The 20,755-nt window shown below is 36.0% G+C and overlaps 1 protein-coding gene across 1 annotated transcript; it reads right to left on the reverse strand.

Annotated features, from left to right (window-relative positions):
* Nucleotides 1-1,826: 1,826 nt before the first annotated feature.
* LOC133851293 (probable sphingolipid transporter spinster homolog 2) lies at nt 1,827-19,008 on the reverse strand. Its single transcript, XM_062287631.1, has 16 exons — nt 18,853-19,008; nt 14,109-14,240; nt 11,867-11,968; nt 11,563-11,667; nt 11,382-11,457; nt 11,178-11,252; nt 10,207-10,309; nt 10,047-10,103; nt 7,984-8,065; nt 6,510-6,607; nt 5,987-6,063; nt 5,727-5,840; nt 5,002-5,121; nt 4,793-4,921; nt 3,082-3,160; nt 1,827-2,569 (listed from the first exon to the last, which is right to left on the reverse strand). The coding sequence occupies exons 1-16, from the start codon at nt 18,909-18,911 to the stop codon at nt 2,436-2,438; spliced, it is 1,542 nt and encodes a 513-aa protein (XP_062143615.1). The 5' UTR covers nt 18,912-19,008; the 3' UTR covers nt 1,827-2,435.
* Nucleotides 19,009-20,755: the final 1,747 nt, after the last annotated feature.

Here is a 20,755-nt window from a genome sequence, read left to right on the forward strand (position 1 = left end):
GATCTCAAGGTCCGGCGTGGCCGCGTGGAGCAGTGGCTGGGAGAAGGATTTTTGGTTTTTTTTTTTTTTTTTCTAAAGACTAAAAGAGTGAAGGAATGAGGATGATCCGGTATTTTTGCCGACACTTACATTTTTTGTGTTTTTTTTTGTTTCATGTTGATATGTCAACTTCTTATTGGTGGACAAAAAGGTGGTGGTTTTTGCCTCCACCGAATAGAAGTTATTCCCAAAGTATTATATTGATTGAAGAGCATGATGTTTTTTGCCTTTTTGACAACTTTATTTATTTATGTATACTTGTGGATTTTTACCTATCTAATGCATCTTTTGGTTGCTGCATCAAAGAGCGAAAGGAATTCAAAATGGTGGTCCTTCTAATTCTTCTTTTTGATCTTGGCCCAATGCCTTGTTATTGAGAAGAGGAGGCCGGATGAAATGCAAAGTGATTTCTCTACTCAAACATTTTATGATGACCTGATAAGAGGATTTTGGGGAATTTGAGTATGAAAACTGAAAATTCCTTGCATGTAGTGAATTTCTTGTTCAATTTTTAGTTGTTGGATTGATTACGAATGGATACTTGAATTAACTTCTTGAGGGTTTTGGGTTGCTCTTATTTTGATTTGGAGGTTAATTATTATGAATTCCGGTTGAGTTTGTGATTTGTGTCAACGAAATTGGTAGCACCAAACTTAGGTACTGTCGTGTTTATATAATGGGCAGATGCTCTTAAACGACTTAAGCCTAACACTCAGATAACATAATAGGCTAAGAGAAGTCACCACATGGCTGCAAAGTTTTAAGACACTTGATGTATGAAGAGTTTTAAGGAGTGGCTGCTATACTTTGGACTGCTGAGCTAGATGTGTGCATGTTAAACTAACCTTAAAAAATGGACATCCCCCCTTTCCCATCTTGATCAGGAAAAAAAAAAAAAAAACCTTAAAAAGTGACAGGTAAAAGGTTGGTGAGGCAGCAAACTCACCTTATAAATGGGGCATTTGGATCCTCTCCAATTCATTATTCATTTCAAACTTGTTCAAAAAAATATAAAACAACAAATTTACCCCTTTACTTAAATAATCGGCTCTTTTTAGAGGATCTTTGTTCATAGAAAAATGATGAATTTACAACACCACTATAACAATTACACAACACCCCCTTACATGGGGGTGGGGCCCAGTGTGTGGAGTCCACCCCCATGTGAGGGAGTGTTGTGCAATTGTTGTACCGGTGAAGTGTAGGAATCAAACTCCTATAGCTGTTAGTAGTCGTCGCAGAAAATAAAATCAGAGAGACCCAAAAGTATGAGAGAGAATTGTTGATGTGTAGAGAAAGAAGAAATTGGGTAGAGAGAAGAAGAGTAAAAGAAAGTGAGAGAGTCAGGTGCGAGTGATGTACACAAGGTCATGGTACAAGAGAGGGAAAAAGACTTACGAGAAAAGTCAAAATGGATAAAAGATATAATTGTTGTAACAAAGGCAATCAAGATTTTGGAATTTAAGAATCTCAAATTTTAAAAAATTTGAGGAAATCCGAATCTAATTAATTAATTGTATTTCTCTAATTACCCAGTGGTTTTTTAGTGGCGTATCGCTATAATATTTCAGGTGGAAAAGAGGGAAAATAAAAGATAAAAGGGCTAAAACTACAATCTTCCCAAACAAGATGATGCAAATTTTTTGGCCGTGTAGGTTGAGCAATTAAATGTTGATTGCATTGCACTAGTAAATTACGCCAAGTCACTTGTGATTCTGATTTAGAGAGAGGAAGAAAGCATGTGTAACGAAGCGACTTCCATTTGCTTTTTGTGTATATAAACACAATTTAGGATGAACACAATACACACTTCTTATATTCAATAGACTTGTCAGTAGATAATTGATATTTACATAATTGTTTAAGACTATACACTAGAAAATCGTTCTGTGAAGAACATAAACATATTCTGATTACAAGCTTTTGCCATCAACACTTTCTCTATTGAAAAAAAAAAATAGCAATGCTCAACCTCGACATTTACCTGCATGTCTTCCGATTGTTTCAATGTGTAAATATATATATATAGAGCTTTGCACGATCTCTCACAAATCCTCTATATCCAAATGTGGACATCAATTTTACCCAACACTTTTCATCCATATACGATGTGACAGCACACAGACAAAGTGCTTTTTTTTTTTTTTTTCAAAGCCTATAATGAACCAGAAAGAGGGTGGCTGCTCACCTTTGTCCAACTATCAGGTTACCAATCTAGAAGAGCACCTTAAAAAACCCAGAAGAATGTTTTATATTTCCACCTCAAATCAATAGTCAAAAGACATGCAAGTAAATTATCAAATTTTGCATTGCATTCAGGATGAGGCAAGTGGAAGGCAATGCAGTAGGGGCTGAAGCAAACGAAAAGCATACTTTCAACTTAGCATTATAGAAACTTATGCTTCGCCAGAGTCATCTAGCATCTCATCTCTGATCTCAGCCAGCAATGGCTTCATGGTCGCCTTCTCAACAGTGGTGACCTGATTTTCACCTTCTTCAGCAGACATGTCCACACTGTTCAGGAAGATCCCTGTAAAAGCAATACAATTTTCATTGGACACATTTTTCAGTATTTGATCAACAAATTAAGCAAGTTTCATTGCCTTTCATTTCCACTGTCACAACATCACTGGGATGCACGTCTTATCTTTCTTAGCAGTTCAGCAGACTGACTTGTGCATGAAGCCACAAAACTATGTCTCAGGCTTGAAAATTTTAGTCTATATCCACAGTAAAACAAGGAATGAAGACATTTTACAAAGAGCCAGGGTTTTAATAGGCAAGGAAGCTGTTATGACGGAGATAAAAAAACACTGTAGCACCTAATAATACCTAATCAAGGCTTGAAAGTTGTATTGATGATGCAACAATATCAAAGATGTATTGTAAATTTTGAGTTTCTTTCTTTAATTGTTCTAAACTTGAGTTCACTTGAAAAGGTTTCAAAAACACAATATTGGAGGCTTAAATTAAAATCAAAGGTAGATAAAATAATTTATCAAAACATCTATAAAACTGTTTAACTGATTATCTGTCACTCACCTATAAACCATATTCCAGCAGCAATAAACAGAACAGATGTCAGAATAAGTGCTGTTTCCCTCCAGTTGTTAACATGATCCTGTGTACATTTACCAAAGCCAAAATGGCACCATCAAAAAAGAGATGTGAAGTAAAGACCCGTATAAAAACAAAGGACCCAAAGCAGGCAAGGAAACCAAATTAGAAGCTTTATCACTTCGAGACAAAGAAAGGAATTGCAAGTGCATTTTCAAACAGTGACTATAATGGTTTTAGTACAACGAATTATTTCAGTAACAAGGTTGGCATTCAATACTGTGGGAGTTAACAAAGAAACCTCCACAACCTTTTTTTACTTGAAATAAAAAATAGGTGCCTTGAGTCTTCCTGACCACTGTTTATAAAACTACAAGTTTGGTTGGAGTACATGCTTTATGTTTTCCATGATCGGGGGTGCACAAGGATCCTACTTTAACCAGGTTTACACAGCAAAGAATTTCGATGAGGCCATTTCTAGCCTCATAATATCTAAAACCTCCACTCAGCCATTCTTGCCTCAATATTCTGCCAACACATGCACATGGCTTATGGGACAGTAGAGAATGTCAATAGCATCAGCTCTTACGCACCCTGAGAGTAACTTTTCATGATTTTGAAGAATTGCAGATTTGATATTGATATAAATAATCAACCTAATGCTCTTGCTGCTAATACTATATCAGGAAATTGCTTTTGTCAAACACTAAAATTTAATTACAGACAATTAAAGGAAAAAATGGAGGGGCAAGATTATATGTCCACATTGGAACATGCTATAATTTTCATCACAAACTAAATCATAAAAGTAATTGAATGTATATCATTTAATTATTTATTGGGAGGTGGATGTTTTGGCTTCTTTTTTCTCTTTGCTGTATTCAACTAGAGTGAATTGTGATGGGGAAGATCAGCTCCGGTGGTATCCTTCTCACAAAGGGAAATTTGATGTTAGATCTTTCTACAAGGCTCTTGTTTGCAAAGAGGCTATCCAGTTTCCTTGGAAAAGTATTTGGCGGACCAAGGTTCCCTTGAAAGTGGCTTTCTTTGCTTGGACGGCAGCGCAAGGGAAGATCCTCACCTTGGACAACCTCAGGAAGAAGCGTGTCATAGTGATTGATAGATGTTGCATGTGCAAAACGAATGGGGAATCGGTGGATCACCTTCTTCTCCATTGCGAGGTTGCACGCGCTCTATGGAATGCCTTTTTTAGTCGCTTCAGTTTGTCTTGGGTTATGCCTCTGCGAGTGGTAGATTTATTCGCTTGTTGGTGGACGGGTGGACGTTCTCAGAGTGCAGCTGCGTGGAAGATGGTCCCTTGTTGCATTCTGTGGTGCTTGTGGAGGGAACGCAATGACAGGCAGTTTGAGGACAAAGAAAGATCCATTGAGGAACTCATTTCCTTTTTCTTTCATTCCTTGTATTCTTGGGTGGCGGCGTTCCTCGCACCTTTACCTCTTAGTTTTAATGATTTCCTTGTTCTGTTTTCTTTTTCTTCCTAGCTGCTTTTCTTGTATACTTCCTGTGTACTTGATTGCGCTTTGCGCTTTTTAATGATATCTCTCTTACTTATCAAAAAAAAAAATTATTTATTGGAGCAGCTTATGCATGTGTAGGAGACACAAACTACCTAATATCAATAATATTTCTTTCCCCTTCCTCAAAGATATGAATCAAGAGAGCTTCTAAGACACACCTGAAGGATCCCAACAAGAGGTGAGGAAGGCACATCACCAAAGATGTGGATTGAAACAGTCGAGATAGCCATAGACAGTGGCCTCAAACTTGGTTTGACACAATGGAGACACACATAATTAACAGGAGCCTGCAAAAGCAAAGTTATAATGTTAATAAAATACGACACTAAATCAAATTTTTAACCAACTCATACCATGATAAACTTACCTGAGTGGCAAAGACTAGTATCTCACCCACTGAGAAAAGAGCTACAAAACCATACAAGCTTTTAAAACAAAAGGCACTGAAGCAAAACATTGCACCTAGTAATGTTGCTCCAGAAAGAAGCTGTAACAGGAGCAGAGGATTATTTAGAATATGATAAACAGCAAGTGAGTTATTGTCAGACAATTCTGAAATCAAAGACACAATACAAGTTCCAAATACAATTTTTTTAATGATAAGTTGACCACAAATACAAAAAATAAAAAATAAAAAATAAAAGAATAGGAAATGCTTGGTAAGAGACCAACAAAATTTTTAGCTGCTCTAAAATATAGCATGTGTGTGACTGTATGCATGTGCATGCGTGTAAAGCAATTATATGACATGGAAAAAATGAAAAAAAAAAGAAAGAGAAAAGCAACTCGGTGAGATTTTGGGGGAAGTTGTAAAGCTTTTCAAAAACTGTTTTTGTTGCAATGAAAAAAATGGCTCAAGTAAATCATGTGTAAATCCATCAAAAAAAAAAAGTTCAAGCATTTAGGTAACATTAACAAGCACTTCCATTTGTACAAGTGAACTTTTTTAAAGGTTGAATAATGTCTTGTTATTTGCAAGTAGTACAAACTCAAAATTAAACTATATTCAACAGCTGGGATAAGCTAAAGAATATATGATTATGCACTTCAAGAGCCATTCATTACATACCCCTCAGATGCACCATAACTCACCCTAAATGCGTTAGAGATTGTGGCACTCATGTAATCCAGGATGAGGCCTCCAGATAACGTCCCAAAGATTCCACAAACAATTGTGATCCCTCCAAACAACAAATCTGCATTATTCTGCAAAAAGTTTCGATTAACAAGAGGGTAACTATTATAACTAAAGGCCAAAATTCTATTTTCATCTAAAGTAAATGAGGTTTGCAACAAGAAGAGGTGTATGCTAACAGGCAAAAAATGTCAGATGAAAAGATAACAAACGATACCATATGATAAATGTTATAACCAGCCTTTGGTCCCCAGTATGAGTATGCACCAATAACAAAGTTGTATGATATGTAACCTGCCGACCAAATGGAAGTGAAATTATTAATAACAACAACACAGTAAAACAAATATATATTTTTTTTTATAAGTAATTCAAATTTATTAAAAGTGCAGAGCAGCGCAACCCTAATACAGAAGAAATATACAAGATAACCACTAAATTATAGAAAAAGAAAAATAAAACTCCAAAAACTCAGAGCACAACAAAACAAATATTTAGAATATATGATAAGTAACCTGAAGGTCACCATTCCAATTTCCAATAGAAACTCTAGAATGAAACTAAAAAAGAATATGATAACAAAAATAATCACATTTTCATATCCGATGACAAGAATTCAGAAATATATAGACATATATACAAAAGTGTGATCAAGATCAATCAAAATTGTAAGATTTTTGAATTGATACTTTTCCAAGTTTGTATCTTAATGAAGAAAAAACTGTGAGTTGAGAAAGTACCTAAAACATTCACAACATAGACTTTATCAAGCAAAAGCACTTTCATGTCTTTAGAAAATCTAGATAACTGATTCAAAATATTGCATGCACCCCTTGATCTGAAACACAAAGGAGAAGAGACAATCAGATAGAGGATAGTAAATAAAGGAGAGGAGACACATAATAATTTCTCTTTGCACAAAATTTCTATGAGGTATCAAAAGACATCAAATGGGTTACTAGACAAACAAATGGAACATGGAAAATATCCTATCTACTGATATGGTTGACAAAGCATGGCAATGGAAAAAACAAATATGCATCCTGCATTGCCATGAACCACCTTATTAGTACAAAGCCCAAGCGAAACTTAAACCAGTTAGGCTCAATTACAGTTGTCAAAATGGTGAACCATAACCAGATAGTTGTATAAAACATGTTAAAGAAGAGACACCAGCAATCCTACTTCACTATTACAATATATGAGATGCAAATGGAAGTGTTAGGTTGGTCTTAATTGGGAGGGTTATGTTGTTTGTTTCTTTTTTAAAGGGGCACTAGCAAGTCAATTATCTTTTTAAAATCTAGGGATAAATGCAAAATCATCCATGTGATAGACCTAAATTACAAATCACTCCATGCGATATAAAAAATAATTTAAAAGTCCTCGGACTAGGCCAAAATAACAATTTAGTCCCTACAGTCAAATTCCGTCAAAACACTTGACGAATTCCGTTAGCGTGTCATGTCATCACCAATAGAATGATAACACATGTAACTCTTAATAAAAAAAATATAAATATATTAAATATATAAAACTTAAAAAATTATTAAAAAAAAAAAAGAAAAAAAGAAAAAGAAAAAGAAAAAAAGGGGTGGTTGTCGGTTTGGCAGCCACCCCCTTCGGGGAGGGGGGTGGCTCGTAGGTGGCCTTCGAGCCACCCCCTGCCAATGGGGTGGTCATGTGGCCACCCCATATGGGGCCGGGGGTGGCTGCCAAATATTTTTTTCTTTTTTTATAATATATATATATATATATATATTAAATTTTATATATATTTTTTTATTAAAAATGACACATGTCATCATTCTATTGGTGCTGAGTGGCACACTAACGGAATCCGTCAAATGTCTTGACAAAATTTAACTGCAGGAACTAAATTGTTATTTTGGCCTATTCCGAGGACCTTTAAATTATTTTTTATACTACAGATAGCGATTTATAATTTAATCCAATCACTGAGACTGATTTTGCATTTATCCTTAAAATTTATGGAGTAGGTTGATTTTTAGCACCATACATTGTCAACTATCCACAAAAGAAAAGCTAAATATAAGGTGCTTTGACAATGAGACTCTTCACCATTCACTATCTATATATGTTTTCCAAAATTGGCACAAATTGATTTTGCTCATCATTAGCAACTGCCAACATGTACAATCATATGTAAGCATATAAGAGACATGGAGAAGCACAAATGCAAGAGCCACTTACTTGGAAGCTTTACTAGAGGCTTGAGCACCAATACCTTCATCTTCAGCGACAACACACCCATTTATATATGAGACTTTTGAATCTATAATTGGGAACTAGTTAGTACCTCATGAAAGAAGCCTTAAATCAAAAGAAGCAAATAACAAACAGTTCTATGATCAAAAAATTTAAAGCTAAAGTTGGTCCCTTCAGGTCACATGTATTGTCAATTTGGTCCCTCTAATTTTAAATTGATCATATTACTCATTGGACTTCTAAATCGCGTTCAATGTAGTCATCGCATCCATGTCTGTCAGCATGAGTCCCGTTAGTGTGACAGGAGATTACACTTGACCTCTAGATGCTGCCAGTTTGATTTTATTTTTAGTAAAAAATAATAATAAAAAGAGAGAAGGGAGAGATGAAGCAAATGTGGTCCAATAGAGGCATGACTCTCATGCTCTTTATCCAGCTAGGTGTCAATCCCATGCTGCACTCTCCTATTTCACCTCTATGACTCCTCTTCCACAACTTTTCAACTCCAGCCCCTCATTCTACAACCAACAACCAGCACAATCAAAGAACCAGATGTGTGGGCCTCCGCCTCTAGCCTCCATGGGAACCATGACATCCAATCACCTCAATTCCCAATCTCAACTTCTCATGGCTCTCAAACACTAAAGCTTAACAAAATAACTCAAAACCAAGCTTACCCATAAACAAAAACACCACAAAAATCCCTAATTACCTCTTGTCTTTCTATGAGTAGAGAAAATGCTAGAATTGGGGTGTCTTAAAAAATTCTCAGATGGTGGGCTTGCAAGAGATAATGATGGTGATTAGGGGAATTGGACTTGCTTTAGGGTGGGTTTAAGTGATGGGGGCGTTGGTCACAAGATGGGGAGCTTGGTCTGACCGGGTTTCATGGAGTTCAGTCGAAGAGTTTTTGGCATGAATAAGCAGTGATGCAAGCTCAGGGAGGGAGGGAGGGAGGGAGGGAGGGGAGAGAGAGAGAGAGAGAGAGGAGAGAATATGACACTAGAACTTATATGGCCTTGAAGAGAGCAGACTAGCAAAAAGAGGTTTTATGCATTGCATTAAATATTGTTGGCATGAGGCTTTATCGCATTGATTAGATGTATGATATTACCACCAGAAAATTGCTTGCAATTACATCCAAGCTATATACATAGAGCATTACAATAATAGGAATCATGGACTCCTTTTCAAAAAGCGATAATTATAGGCTTCAATTAGAAAAATGATTCACATAAGGCTTGAACTGAGGAGCAATATCTAATCCCAATGCATCAGGCCATCAGGGAATTTTGATAAGATAATAAAGTGTTTACAACATTGTCAACAGCATTCTTAGTTTTCATGCATGTTCAGAGAGATGGCGAAGTACTTAGAAGAAACTTGCATTCTGTACCATAATGAGAACATGAGATTGGCAATTTTCAAAGAAAGGTATACTCTATAGTGATTAAGTTTGTTTATCCATCAAAAGTATGAGTGCCTAAATATGGGTGTTGGATATGGAACTCACTGCTCGTGTTTGAATTGAATCTTCATTCATCTAAAAGTCTTGTTTTTGGATCAATGGAGGGATGCAAGAATTCATCCATATGATAGTCGAGTCTAAGGTGCAATTAGGTCAAAACTGTGGATTGATGCATATTACACCCGTATCTGTTCTGCAGGATTTCAAGGCAGTCCTGTGTAATGAATTTTGTATCCTGAATTCAGATCTATATTGCAGTGTGTATCAGTATATGGTACATAAGGGTCTGTCGTCCCAAACAATAATACGGCTGCAAAATTGGTAATTACTTTCCCAAACACTTAAAGTCAACAACACAGGAACATTTATTTGTCTTTTTTGGTAAGATTTATTCTGTTACTCCACTATTGAGGACCACTCTACAACTAAGTATGATAATAACTAATAGTACAGTTTTTCTGAAAAAAAGGTAATGAACAATGTCAAAAATGATGCCAAATCCAAATCATAACTGCAGTACTCACATAAAAAAATAGCAAGAAAAAAATGATAATTATAATAACAACGAGACATGCAAGACCTTCAATTGCCGGATCAATAGATGTCGATGCTTTTTTTGATTCAACAGGAGCAAAACCTGTGGTCACAAGTTCAATAACAGGTTAAAGAAAAATAAATAATATGGCATCAGACACAATCAAAACTCAGCAAGCACAAATGATACACTCCAAAACAAGTACCGTTCAATTGCAAAGGCTTCATCACAAAACCCAGAACAGCAAATGGAAGCATCAAAAATGCCTCTCCAAAAAATGCACAACGCCAATTCAAATAGTTTCCAACCTAAGAAATTAGCAAATACAGATGCTTTATGATCACAAATCTCCAGTATAAAATCTAGAGAACACCACCAACCAAACCAATAGATGAATTAGGTAATTATAACAGATGTCAAATTTAACACACCAAAGAAACAAACACAGGCAGGCGCTTGGGGCTTTTTAATCTTGGTTACTAAAACAAAAATCATATTAATTAATGAAGCTTCTCAGGTTTAACAAGTCATAGCGACAATCAGTTGCTACTAACCAACCAAATAGCAGAAACTTCTCCATCGTCCTAAACAGGAATAGTACAGGAAATATAGTCAGAAACTGGAAAGAGGCTAAATGCCATTCTGGAATTTTGAGGGAATCATCTTCAACAGAAGGGAGAACAAAATACAGTGTGCAGGATAGAATAACAGTATTTTTCTTCTTTTGGTTGATTGCGAGTATAGGAAGACAAAAAAGAAAGAAAAGAGGGACAGGGGGTCTCCTGTTAAGAGAAAACAGCAACCCATACATGACTTTATAGAAGAGGAAACCGACTTCAGCAGTGGTGTCAGAAGACCAACAGAATTTTGCAGGTAATTGGAAGAAAGAGCTTTTCACCAGACAATATTTATCTTGAACACCATTCATTATAATCACCTCATCCAAAACTGATCAGTTGACATGATATAGCATTTCGAGGACATAATAAAAATCACCGCCATATTTTTAAAAGACTAATCAACATTGTGTAGCATCCAAAGGAAATCTTTGTAAGCCAACTAAGAACCAAACTGACCTTCACAAAAGGAAACAAAAAGAGTTGCAATTTTAACCAAAAAGAGAATCATGGTTGATAAATAGAATCAGAAGATTAACTAGCGCAGATGAAAACTTACTAATCCACCATAGACATAGCCTAGAGCAACTCCAGCTGGTATGCACATGTAAAACATTGCAAGCCATGCTGTTTTCTGGTAACATGACAAAGAATCATATTGCGTAAATTGCACAAAATCAGCACATGAATAAATAGAAAAGTCAGCAAATTGTAAAAGTTCAATAATAAGTTAAACATAAAAATGAAGCAAAAACAAAAAAACCTGTGCAACAGGCGCATTGTCATCTATAAATGGAGCAGCAAGACTTATGAAAGAAGCCTCTCCAACACCAACCAGCCTAGACAGAAAACAACCACATTAGAACTCACAGTCTAGTACAAGAAGATGACAAAAGATCAGAACAAGATCACATTTTTTAAAGCACCAATTTAGTTAAACTTACATGCGACATATTGCAATGGACCAAAAATCAAATGAACCACCACACCCAGCTGCAGCAAATGTCCAAACAGATAACCCAACTCCAATAAGCCTAAAAGGATTGTGGCTGCAAGCGCAAATATATATTATGTATAACAACTTGAATAACAAAAGGATAAAGGATAAGATACTAATACACCTTATAATACCTACCTTCATCAAAGGATAAGATACTAATACAACTTATAATAGCTATCTTATACATCATTGTCAAAACCTTACATCATGAACAATTGCGCAACTCATGTACTAAAGAAGATGTTCACCTCTTTGCCAAGGATGCAAATATTGGAGAAGCCACCAGAAGTCCAACCATAAATGCAGAAGATAGAACACCATCTTGGAAATTGTTCAAGTTAAAATCCCCCCTGCAAGAATCATGATATGATAAGCCGAGGAAAAAGACTAAATTATATAAAGAAACAAATGCTATAGCATATCATGCTTCAACTGGTCAAAATTTTGGAGAATGATAATGCAAAATTTTGGCCAATATATTAAGAATGGGTATCTCTTCTTTGGAAATAAATATGTAAAGCATGTTGCTATGGCATGTGTATAGGGGACGAAGTGATCATAGTGTGTCTGCATGGTGGCTGCCAGCCTGCCCATGTCACCGTTTACAATGGATCTTGCTTTACAGGTGGTAAATTATAAAAGAATTGATGTCTGCTTGTGCAGGTATGTGTTTTTCATGCGCACGTGTAGCAAGCACAAATCTAGCAAGGAGTATGGACACTACAACCCACAACCACATGTGGGTACCCACAGATGCTTATAGAATTTTATAAAGAAAGAGTAAACTTAACTAATAAAATGGCTGGCACCATTTGGATCACATTGAAAGACAACCCTTGTGCTTCGGCATAAGAATGTAAATTAAAAGACTTCTACGCGTGCGCGCGAGCACACACACACACAAAGTTCTTGAGCAAATTGATCTTCAAATGTGATAAAGATAGTACTATAGAATGTGCCAATATGCATAGAACGAGAAAGACACACATGTATAAAGAGAGAGAGAGAACGGGTGTGGTAGGGGGAGGGGGAGCACATTCATGAGCTAAATCAGTATTTTCTTTTCCTTCTTAACATAAGCTACATGCGCACCCGGTGGATTTTGAACCCACAACCACAGCCTCCACCCCTTGGGTACATTGGAGCTAGTGTTCATTGTGTTCATGACCTAAATCACTATGCAATAGCCTTAAATGAATATGAGTTTCAGAATATTGTTTCACAATCATTTCAAGCATTTACTTTCAGAAAATCATTTTTCAGCCATCAAGGAATACAATAGCCTCGAGTATCAACAATGATATTTTATAATGTGATATAGTAAAAAAAATTTCAAGCATTATCAATGTATATATATATGTTAAAAGTTCATAGGCCTAACTCACTCTTAAAAGACGCCTTGAGAGAGGAGGAGGGGACACTATGGCTTATAAAGTGCTCAGGAGAAGGAAATCTTAGCAATGTGGGACATTTTGATATGCCTCCTCACATGTGGCAACTAATGATCAAACACGTGGACAACAACGGGAGAGAAAGGTCCATTATCGCAAGAAACTTGTGCCTCTGATACCATGTTAAAAGTCCATAGACCTAACTCACTCTCAAAAAACGCCTTCAGAGAGGAGGAGACACCATGGCTTATAAAGTGCCTAGGTGAAGGAAATCTTAGTGATGTGGGACACTTTAACAATATGAAAAAAAAAATGACATAAGTTGCAGTGTTATAGCCGTAAGTTGAGGGGCAATATGTTTTTTTAAGTAAATTTTTTTTTTTGATAAGAGAGGTTTTATTAAAAAACGCAAATTTTAAGTAAATTTTTTTTTTTTGATAAGTAAATTTAGTCTTATTGAAAGCGTAAGGCGCCAAGAGGGGCAGCAGGTTTTTGAAAATGGACGATAGCTTGATTGTAGAGATAGTGTCGTCGTTCAGTACCCCGCCTGTCGTCGGGGTTGACAGATATTTCTCGCTTGCCACACGTTTAGATGGATTCGATGAGGGAGCCATGTGAAGGCGATATCACCTTGGAGGATACCCCCTCAGACGATAAAGGGCTAATCAACTACGATGCTAAGGTTGTATCCACTAGGTGGGGGAGAGGCAAGTCTCACGTTTTCTAATTAGAGTGCCTTGGGGGGGTTTTGAGCTTTAATGTTTTGTGGGTTTTGGGCTTGAGGGCTTGTAGGCTTTCGGGTTTGATGACTTGGGTTTCCTGCTCGTTTGGAACATCTTGTGTATACTGCTTGTTTACTTAGGGACGCCTTACGCTTCTCAATAAAATTATTTCTTACAAAAAAAAAAATAGCATGACATGGGTGATGAAACTTTTTTTTTTTCTTTGCTCGGACAAGGAAGATGGACTTTGAATTTATCTGTGGACAATTCACAAAAGTATACTATTAGCAAGCACAAGATATAATGTGTAGCAAATTAAATCCATAGTAGGTAAGCAAGTATTACACAATCAAACAAAGTAATTCAGTAAATCTTACTGAATCCCGCTACCCGATGTACAAATGCCACTCTCCGTGCAAGTCCCAAGACTACCATTTACACCATTGCTTGCTATTGCTCCTCGATCCACATAATTTATCATGTTAATTACACAGAAGATCATAAGTAACCTGTAAACAAAAAATAAATTCTTTATCATATGCACAAGCCAGCACGCAGAAAATTTCACGATCCAAGAAATATAGCTATAAATTTTACCCGAAATACAGTTTTCTTGCTATGATAACAGTTAGCTTCAGACATTCTTTGCATTTCAAAAACAATAACCCAGTCCAGTAATACATCATTCACTTTACAAGCAGAATGCATGGCTCCGAACCTTTAATAGGCTCAAATGTCTAAATGAACCTTTCTGATTTGTGATTGTAATTTATTGTAGTTGATAAGGATTGTAATTTGTGATTGGATTTTGGAATTGTAAAGAAGGAAATGGAAGAATGAATGGATGGATGGAATGTTAATGAATGTGAACGTATTTGACTGATTCGAGAGTTACTCTCCAAGAAAGAAGGAAAATCTAGTTTATTCTTCTCAATCCCCATCTGATACATCATTCATGGTTTTTTATTCAAGTGCTAAAAACATGACAACTCCTAAGCACTTAGAGCATCTCCAGCAGCACTACCTAAAATACCTAACCAGAAAGTACAATTCTCTATTTTTGCTACTGATTTTTCTATACACACTCCAATAGATTCTCTATTCTCTTCTCTACTTTCTTTTAAATATTATCACAGTCCAGTCGAGACGAAGCCTCGAACACCCCAGTTATCAAAAAATAAAAACTTTCTTTTAAAATTATATTTTATTCTTTTTTAATTATATTCTTCCCAACAACCCATTTCTCTCCCTCCAGTACTTGTTAAAAGAAGTTGCTCACAAATAATAAGAATGATAACGATAAGCCTTTCTCATCTCTACTCCTCCCGTCTATAGATTTTCCAGCTTTGACAAATAAGAAGAATGGGAAATACCAAAAACTGACAAAAACACTAGTCGGTGATTCTCGTGGGTTGAGCGACTGTGGGAAAGAGAAGTTGAAAGAGAAACAATAAAATAATTGGACATCGCGCTACAGTAAATAGCAACCTCTTGCTATTTACTGTAGCAAAAATTCTATTTTACCTAGTCTGTAGCTAATCTGTTAGAGAGCAAAAACTGCTCATATTAGCTAAATATAGTTAATATGAGGATTTTAGCTATCTTGTTGGAGATGATCTTACAACATATGAAACTAACCCAATCAGAATACAAATGGGCTAACAGCCCAACAACCAACCCAACTAATCCTCCTAAGCTAATTACAAGGACCATTATTCCACTGGACTACATACCCCTCCACCACTAGACCTGTTACATACCCCACCCCTTCAAAGCACCTTGTGGGCAACTTGAAGTTTCTTTTTTCTTTTCTTTTCTTTTTTATTTATTTATTTATTTATTTTTCTTTTTTTTACGTAAAATCAAAGGTTTTGACAATCTCTTCTGTAATTGGGCCTTTTTACAAATCCTACTAACAAAATACAACAGGCCGTAACAATTCCTTTACAATTGGTTATGGAAGAGAGGCCCTATAATAGCCCAATCGAATGCATGCATCCGTCCAACTAATAGCCCAGCCCACATCCCTATCTTCATTGCTGTGCAACGTCACCCGCCAGCTCAGCAGCCATCTCATCGACTTACTAAACCCAAGACTGCCTCAACACCCGAAACACACGCACCCCACACTAAAACACACTGCCCCCACACTTCTTTGACCAGATCACTCCACCTCACCTAATCCTTCTTTATCTATCAACAACTCACCATACACATTAATGTTTTCACCCACTCCTCACCCTTTTCCAGACAAACTATTCAGATGCTACACTACTTGAGAGCCTTACACCGCCCACCGTTCTAAGCTTTCATTTATTCCCATATAGGTAACAACATCTTGGCCTTTCATCTGTCCCCATATAGCTAACATTACACTTCTTCCAAAGTCTTCTTCGCAGAACACCCTTCGGTCCTCCATCATGGCTCTTCATCTTCCCTATCATCCAAAAGTCTTCGCCCAACTCTAATCTCATCACTAATTCAAGCCTCAAGAATATGTATATTCCACCGGAGAAGATAGACAACACACCCACGACCATAAAGTTGAAGGGCAACAAAAGGCAAGTGATGGAATTGACAGGTATGGAGAAATGCCAAATTATGGAGAGGAAATTGGAGCCGCCCATGGTGGCGAGCACGGAGAAGCGCATATAGTTATTCAAGAAATTGGTGTAGTTGTAGTAGTAAAGGACGACGAGGATGATGAACACTAGGCATTTAAGAGAGCTCCTTCAAGCTTGTGTGTGGCGGAGTTTGAGGGGCTGTCAAGCTAGACGAGGTTGGCTACGGTGCAGATGGGAATGAAAGAAGAGGAAGAGGGGGAGAAGGGTTTGGCAAGAGAGGGCAAATAGACAAAAAAAACCACTTTTTTTTTTGTAAGTAATAAAACTGATCTCATTGAAAGCGTGAGACGCCCTTATGCACACAGGCAATATATAAAAGGAACAACCTAATTAGAAAAAGCAAAACAAAAATAAAATCACTAAAACTAATTAATAGAGGAGACAAAGAGGTTGTCATCTAAAGATACAAAGTTTCAAAGAACATAGAAATAACATCCCCTATAGACCTCTCTCTATCCTAAAAATTTCTATCATTCACTTCATTCTATAAACACCAAAAGAGGAACGTAGGCACCATTTTCCACAAAAAGAACAACTAGGAGCATGCAGATTGAGATTGGGGGCATCACGCCAATTATCTCCACACCGATCAATTCCAGGATGCTCAACTCTATTTGGATTGGTTGGAGAATTTCATCAAGCGGGTGATGGTTGAGAATGTCAGCTATAAGGCATTTGGGGAGGATTGGGTTGGGCGATAAAGCGAATACCTTAAAGACCCACCAACCATGTGCCCAAGACACATCCATCATCAGCACCAACTCCCTTTTCAGCATTTCATCAAACATTTTCTCTGTACAAAACCCACCAAGCACATTGTAAACAAACACATTAGGAGTCACCCTGCACTTCTTCATGACATCCTGCAATTCAAATGCCCTATTCAAATCCCCCAACTTCACCGTCAGAAGAACCACCTTCCCAAAGGCAAACCTATCAAGTCGGATGCCATCCAAAAACAATTCCAATGCTGTCTAAAACTGTTTTGAAGCCACCAATGATTCAAACACACTGAAATAAGCAAAAGAAGGAAATGTACCCTTCTCTCTTCAACCATTTGTCCAACTCTATGGCTTCTTGAACGACACCTCCATCATTAGCCATAATACCAAGATCTAATTATTCTTGTCTTCGTTTGTGATTCCTAAATTTTTCCATGGTCCCCATAACGTTTTCAGAACTAGAAGGTAAGTGTTCTTCCACAATACCTGCAATTTCATGCCTTTGTGTTTCACCTTGTTGTAAACTCACTCCATCTTGTTGTTTAGTTTGTTGATTTCGAGACGGATATGGTTCCTCGATTGAGTCACCTTTTTGCTCTTCAATGAATTTCACTTGTTTTAGTTGTTCCTCAGGCACTTCAACATGTTCTTTGCTCTCAATCTCAATAAGATTGTTCAATTGACTCAAAATCTGGTGAGCACACCAAAATACTTTCTTGATCATTTACTAAAACCTTCATACCTTCTCAAAATTTGGCTCATTTGTAGAACCAACTCAATTAATACCTGATCACCTGGTGTTCTTTGCTACTATTCCATTGTAGGATCGAAGGGCTCTGATACCAATTGTAATAAACCTTTTTGATTTGTGATTGTAATTGATTGTAGTTGATTAGGATTGTAATTTCTGATTTGATTTCGGAATTGTAAAAAAGGAATGGATAGAATGTATATGAATGTGAATGTATTTGGCCGGTTTGAGAGAGTCACTCTCCAAGGAAGAAGGAAAATCTTGTTTATTCTTCTCAATCCCCCTGATACATCATTCGTGGACTTTTATTCAAGTATTCAAAACAGGACTAAGCTTAACTACTTGCAACAGAATGAAACTAACCCAAACAGAATACAAATGGGCTAACAACCCAACTAATCCTCCTAAGCTAATTACATGGACAATTATTCCAACTGGACTACATACCCCACAACAACTAGACCCGTTACAATCTGACAAAAATCTCACTAAACGTCTACCTAATTTACTAACATACCCAGCCAATTGCATGAGATGAAACCGTATTAAAGCAACCAAAAGCTTCTTTTTCATTCTTAATAATTGATAATTAGCCTATAACATAATAATTTTTAAGATATGGAAAATACAAATCACCATCTACAATGAGCAAGCACAGTCTGAGAATTCATCCATCGGTCTTTCACCCCATTTCCGTCGTGAGTAATCACATGAAAAAGAAAAGAAAATTATGAAGTTCCCCAACTGCCACTCCAACCTAAAGAAATTATCAACAAACGCAGTACTTTTCCTCTTTATTTTCCCACGTTCTCTCGGCGACCTAACAGAACCATATAGTTTCTCATAAAGCACCCGAAATTGAAATAACAGAGACGCAAATCTTCAACCGAACTCCACCCCTCATAATACAAAGCGCAAGGTCAAAGAAACCCTAGATACGCGAGCTTAAATTTTCAAAACAATAAAATTTTGACAAACATATTTTATTGAAAAATACCGATAGAGAGGAATGCGATGGTGGTACCTTTTGGGTGTGAACCATGAAGGAGTGGGAGCTGAGTCATTGATGCTGCTCCTCGCCATTTCTTCGACTTCGATGGAAGTAGCTTCAAAGGGCTTTGGTTCTTGGTCGACTACGTTGCGATGATTTTGCTTATTTACTTTTTCTGTTTCTTTATCCATTTTGTCACGCAAGCATCCTCCAAAGTCGACACTTTATCATCCAACAAACGGTCGCTTCTTCTCTTTTTCCCCTTTTTTTCAATCACTTTGTGATGGTAATTAGTAATTACTCGTGTTTGCTAACATTTTTATTTTTTATTTTGGAAAGGCGTTTCCATAGGGTTAAAATTGTTATTTGGTGTAGAATCTACATTTACGAAAATATTTTCTATAAAATTTGCTGACTTTGTAATTAGGATTGAAAATACGAATGTGATTATTAATAATATTTACATCTGTATTAACATAATACGGTTATCATTTTTAGATATTCGCATTAAGCGATTATTATTTGCGTCTATACGGTTATTATCCATGATTTGCATATGAGGTAATTGACGATTTGGATTATTATTTAAATCTATATGTAAAATTAAATAATGCGGCTATTACTATATGCAAGATAAAATAAATTAATATTTCACTTGTTACACAGTTCACAATTATCACCCTTAGATAGTCATTATCTCATTGAGTAATCGGGATTTTGATTACTAAAAAAATAAATTAAATGTAGTGAGGTATGACTTTGAGGTAATAGTGAAAAAAACCTAACATAATCTAAATGTCTTAAACTTACCAAATCCAACATGACATCATTTTAATGAATTTAATTAAATATATATTATATATAAAAATAACGCGAATGTATATGCGAATAGCGAATATGAACGGTTATTATCCGCTCGTTTTTCTTACCCCTACTTTGTATTACTTATAATAATGCAAAATTGAAAGAAATGAGGACCAGGACAATGAGAGTTTCTTTTTCCTTTTTATTTACCCGAAGAAGGAATAAACTAATACTGCATAAAAAGAAAAAAGAAAAAAAATCATTTGTTATTTTAGTTTATTATCAATGAATTTTAACCAAAATAACATGTCTAGTAGGAGTGAAAATGCAGATGTAATTATTAGCTATATCCGTTTTCGCATAATGCGATTATCATTTTTATGTATTCACATTCGCATGATGCGATTACTATATGCATTCGCACGGTTATTACTGTTATTATCCACTATCCACGTATGAGGTAATTGACATTTTGAGACTTAAAGTGTTAATTATTGCTTCTAGTAAATACAAAATGCATTATCTATAGTTGAATGCTATTATTCAAATCACATTTTCTAATCATTTTGCCATAAAATTTATATCTTATACATTATTCAGCTTCCTACATCATCTATTTACAATTGGTAAAAGAAATAATAGCATATAAGATAATTAAATCATAACAAATTATAAGAGTTTCTTAGTAGTGAAGTCCAACAACAATACAAACAATATCGTTTTAGTGAATGTAATTAAATATTTATATATTATATATAAAGAAAAAAATGAATGCGATTAATAACCATATTGGTATACCCTAAAACCGCTATCCACATTTGCGGATAGTAGGCGCATTCACATATGCTAATAGCGGATAGTGGGCGGGTACCATCCATTCGCATTTTCACCTATAATATTATCTAGTCTCTATAGATATTTTTGAATTATTATTTTTTTAAAAAAAAAAAAAAAGAAGAAGAAGAAGAAAAAAAAAAAGTTAGAGAAGAGAACGGGTGGGTATAGGTCTGGTCAATGGTCGATATGAGGATTTTCGCTTACCGAACCGTCAAAGTCGGTTAAATTCGGTCAATATCCTGACTTCATTTCGACAACAATACATTTCAAAAATTTTGATTAATTCGGTAAACTT

Source organism: Alnus glutinosa, chromosome 12 (genome assembly GCF_958979055.1).
Source record: "Alnus glutinosa chromosome 12, dhAlnGlut1.1, whole genome shotgun sequence".
Taxonomy (NCBI): domain Eukaryota; kingdom Viridiplantae; phylum Streptophyta; class Magnoliopsida; order Fagales; family Betulaceae; genus Alnus; species Alnus glutinosa.